The sequence below is a fragment of the Berghia stephanieae genome, chromosome 11 (genome assembly GCF_034508935.2).
Source record: "Berghia stephanieae isolate SIO BIC M18660-M18661 chromosome 11, UCSD_Bste_1.3, whole genome shotgun sequence".
Classification (NCBI taxonomy): domain Eukaryota; kingdom Metazoa; phylum Mollusca; class Gastropoda; order Nudibranchia; family Aeolidiidae; genus Berghia; species Berghia stephanieae.
The window spans coordinates 39,405,794-39,410,793 of record NC_088370.1 but is presented as its reverse complement, the minus strand read 5'-3'; the positions used below and the strand labels follow the sequence as shown (position 1 = coordinate 39,410,793).

General features: G+C 38.0%; 1 protein-coding gene across 3 annotated transcripts in view; it reads right to left on the bottom strand.

Moving 5' to 3' along the window:
* LOC144956961 (neo-calmodulin-like) overlaps window positions 1-5,000 on the bottom strand; it is a 425,832-nt gene that overhangs the window by 139,744 nt on the left and 281,088 nt on the right. Inside the window, exon 1 of one of the 3 annotated variants that reach the window (XM_078887823.1) lies at window positions 1,866-2,019. The exons of the other annotated variants lie outside the window; for them this stretch is intronic. Coding sequence (XP_078743949.1) covers window positions 1,866-1,916 — 51 coding nt within the window. The 5' untranslated portion in view covers window positions 1,917-2,019. Of the gene's footprint in view, window positions 1-1,865; window positions 2,020-5,000 lie in introns of those variants that run through there. 3 annotated transcript variants of the gene reach the window in all.

The following is a 5,000-nucleotide window of genomic DNA, read 5'->3' as shown; positions in this document are numbered from 1 at the left end:
ATACAGTCTACAATACACTGTCTATTTATTTACAATACCGCAATTCTGATGACGTCATTCGTGGTATTTACAATACATTAGAATACACACACTCATTTATATACAATCCCACTCCACAAGACAACAACACAGCCAGCAGGTGGGGGAAGGGTGGGGGGGGGGGGGGGGAGTATTAAAAGGGGAATTGCGAGACTAGCTGCATAAACTTATTCCGCTATAAAATTCTAATAAAGCATCGGTACTAATCCTAGGTACACGTATTAGCAGGTCAGATAGCCGAACACAATTGGATTCAATAGTCTGATGTCACACACTCATTTATATACAATCCCACTCCACAACACAACAACACAGCCAGCAGGTGAGGGGGGGGGGGGGTATTAAAAGGGGAATTTTGGATTCAATAGTCTGATGTCACGTCGCCCAGCAATGGCGGCCATCGTGGTTCTAAACAAAGAAAATCGTCACTTTTTATTCTCCATGCTGATTAGAACGTATCAAATGTCTTGTGATCAGAAAGTGTAAAAGTCAAAACATGATCATATTTATAATGTTTTGTTTTTTTGTTTGTTTTTTTTTTTTCTCCTCTGGATACGCTTTTATGCTCGTCGGGAGAAATATCATTTCATAAGGGCGTCCGCCATTGTTCCGATAGTTTAGAGCCAGTTACTAAGTTACCATGCGTCATTACGAGGAAAGTGACGTCACTACTGTTGAAGCGTATTTTGGGCCTTTGTTTAACATTGTTGTAATGGGCAATTTTTTTTTCGCTGATTAGAAGAGAAGTGAGAGCAGTGAGCAGTGCCATGACAACAACAATGGGCCCGTACCAATGTGGGATACCAGACCTGCAAATAAGTTGATCGGTACTATCTATCTAATTTTGGCCAGTAAATATGTGACCCTTCGCCTCAAAAAGGTATTGAGTCGGGATGGCTAAGATATTGAAAATTGAATTCATAGCCAGAAATATCAGACTTGCGTTGAGTTTGTATGTTTTATTGAGGAGAATGGATACCATATTTTAGGGTACTAATGCCAACAATTTATATTTTTGACCAGTTTAGCATTTAATTCTACTTTTAAGCATATGGTACGTTCCGGCAAAATACCGTTTTGAGACGATGGGTCACAATTGTGACCCATCGTCTCAAAACGGTATTACGTCGGAATCAAAAAGACGTGTATTTGAAATTTGGCCAGAAAACTCGTCCTTCAAATATCGATCGATTTCAATGATCATAATCTGGGAGAGAGAAATAAACCTCTCAAACCTGGGACTTCAAAGCTTTGAGGGTTTTTACCAAAATGGGGATCGTTTAAATCCATCGATATTTGAAAGACCAAAAAAAAAAAAGAAAAAAAATGGGTAAAAAAAAGAAAACGAAAAAACAAGCGAAAAAAAAAAGAAGATAAAGAAAACTGATTTATAATTAAATCAGTTAAAATTAAAAGGAGTTTTTTCCGCAAGTTGCTAGCACTGGCTTCGCTTTGTTATATAGATAGTTCGAAGATGACGTCACTCAGTTCTTTGTTATTGGTTTTTGCCATCCGTGTTTATGAGTAATGCTCACTGAACTTTATTAACCTGACTATAAACGTTCATGGATACACACAGTTTTGTGTGTTGGTCCGTTATACTTCCGGATGGCAATGTTATGAGCTTCTTAGCCAAGCGCATACTATCTATATTTCTATCTCTTTTAATAATTAAAAAAAAATTATTTATATTAATATAAGGATGGTTATTTTTTTTTTTTTTTTTTGATTGTTTTTCCAATGGGAATTTTGCCCTTCACTGCTAAGAACTTGTGGAAAGACTCCCCAAATTACTAATTAATTATAGAGACAATATTATTACCTACCATTGCTGTCTTAGAAGACTCCATGTTCGAGTCCAAAGCTCTGGTCGTCATTATAGTCCGAGAAATACCAGAATTTATTGTACCATTTACACTCACAAACTAAATCAAAGAGGAATAACGATGGATAAGATAAGATATGGCACCCTTCTTTCTACTTTCCCAAATCACAATAATTTTGTTTTATTATTTCCTTGTCCAATAGAATATTAACTGTCCCATTAAACAATGGATAGGATAAGATATGGCACCCTTCTTTCTACTTTCCCAAATCACAATAATTTTTTTATTATTTCCTTGTCCAATAGAATATTAACTGTCCCATTAAACAATGGATAGGATAAGATATGGCACCTTTCTTTCTACTTTCCCAAATCACAATAATTTTTTTATTATTTTCTTGTCCAATAGAATATTAACTGTCCCATTAAACAATGGATAGGATAAGACGCTCTTCTTTCTTTCCCCAATCACAAATAGTTTAGTTTCTTTTATTTCCTTGTCCAATATAATGTTAACTGTCCCATTATACACACTACACACTACGTGACACGTTACACACGATAAACTACACACTCATTCAAAACATAGAAAATACTAAAAATAAATTAGTGTGTTAAAGAGATGATGATCAGTTCTCACCAATCTGTCTCGTTCAGAATTTTTAAAAATGCTCGAATCGATGTTGCATAACAGATTGTTTTGTGTGTTGGTTAATAATGTGTTGATTGGCAGAACTGGTGAGGATTTTACTTAAACGCCTTCCGTAAATAGACCCGACATCCAAGAATAGTGTCTAAACAGATAAGTTGTTTAATTTTAATCTGTCTAAATTAAATGAAATCGAACGAGTTTATGAGTACTTCTCACTAAACTGTATTAACCAGACTATAAATGTTCATGGTTACACAGAGATGTGTGTGTTGGTCCGTTATACTTCCGGATGGCAATGTTGTGAGCTTCTTAGCCAAGCGCATACTATTTATATAGAGATGAGTGGAGAGTTGGTGGACGTCTTTGATGGTCATGAGCGATAAAAGGAAAGACAAGACAAGTTAAAACACACTGGAGAAAAAGGGGAAGCTAATTAATATTATTATTGTTGTTGCCTCCTCCAGACGAAAGCAATGTACGGAAAATCATGAATATCATAACAGGTTCAAATAAAAAAATAAAAAGAAAGGGAACAAAATACAAAAAGCTGAAGGTTTCGTGGCCAAAAAACCCTTCTTCAGCCAACATATAATATTGAAAACAGTTGAAATGTTATAAAATGTCGTGCGGCTATGTGGTCTAGTGGTATGACACTCACTTTCGGATCGGAAGCTCCTGGGTTCGAGCCTCGCGCTCGGCGCATAGTTGAGTCCTTGGAAAAGGCTCTTTACTCACATTCTCTCACCGTACTCAGGTGTAAAATGAGTACCTGGCCGGCCGTTCACAGCGTTGTCTTTGTCCGAAAAATTGTAATATCGCCTAACAGGCGTCATGTACCGTCCTACATGTTAAATGTTGCTGTTGACCAGGGACCCTTGTAAAGCGCTTTGAGCACATTTCAGTGGATATTGCGCTATATAAAGCTCAATTTTAATTTATTTATTTATTTTTTAAAAATCCCAATAAATAGCAGAAAGGTTCTCGGCACTTGTAAAAAAAACCAAACATGTAGCACGAGACATGACGACTATTACAGGCGATTTTACAGCATTACTTGTTAACGGACAGGTACTAATTTTACACCTGAGTACGGTGAGAGAATGTGAGTAATTTTATAGCCTTTTCCAAGGACTCGACTATGCGCTACTCAGAGCTGAGCTTGAAACCCAGAGCCTTCCGACTGACCAAAAATGACGTCAAAATGCCAGTCTTTTGCCACAAAAGAAAACAAATCGTGAGTTGTATTCAATAGTTCAACCAATGAAATAACTTGTTTCTATGAGCTCTACTAACGACAACTCATTGGGCGGTGCAAAAATCAAATAATGACGTCAAACTACCAGTCCTTTTGGATTTCAGTATTAGGCTATAGATAGTATGCAGATGACGTCACTCAGGCCTTTGTTATTGTTTTTGCCATCCGCGTTTGTGAGTTGTTCTCACTAAACTGTATTAACCAGACTATAAAAGTTCATGGTTACACAGAGTTTGTGTGTTGGTCCGTTATACTTCCGGATGGCAATGTTGTGAACTCTTGGCCAAGCGCATTCTATCTATAACATGACGATGGCTACGGTGTGAGTCATTTGTTATCGCAAAGTATAAATCACGGCTAAAAACCAATACTTCCGGCTCTGCTGTGATCCTGTGTTCGAGTCCCGCCAGGCGCATAGTTAGTTGAGTCGTTGGAAATGGATCTTTACTCACATTTCTCTCACCGTGCTCAGGTGTAAAAATGAGTACCTTGAACGGGTGTCTCTCTTCGAAAAAAAAAATATATTGTAATATCGCATATATCAGGTGTTGTGTCTCGCCTTGCTTACATGTTAAGTGCTGCTGTTGGCTAGGAAACCCTTGTAAAGCGCTTTGATCTGAGCGCGTTAAGTGGATATTGCGCTATATAAAAGCTCTAGTTTCTTTTTTTTCTTCTTTTTTTTATTTACTCCATCTTATTCATCGATAAAACTTAAAACACAAGCGAGCATTAATTATGGCACCAGTCAAAAGTGATTGATCATATATATTATATAAACACACAAGCACACGCGCGCGCGCGCACACACACACGCACACACACACTCACACACACAGGAAAGGCATGGACGATTCATCATCGCTCCCCCCCCCCCCTCCCCCACCCCCGTGCCAAAAAATCCTAGCACGGGAACGATGTTAATTTATTTGTGCGGCTATCTATAATGTGGTCTTGTGGTATGACACTCGCTTTCGGATCGGAAAAGTTCTAGGTTCGAGCCTCGTTCGGCGCATAGTTATAGTTGAGTCCTTTGGAAAAGGATCTTTACTCACATTCTCTCGCAGTACTCAGGTGTAAAATTAATGAGTACCTGGACGTTAACAGCGTTGTCTCTGTCGGAATAAAATTGTAATATCGTCTAACAGGCGTCATGTCCCGTTCTACATATTATGTGTTGCTGTTGGTCAGCGACGGATCTCTTGTAAAGCGCTTTGAGCATGTTTAGTGGA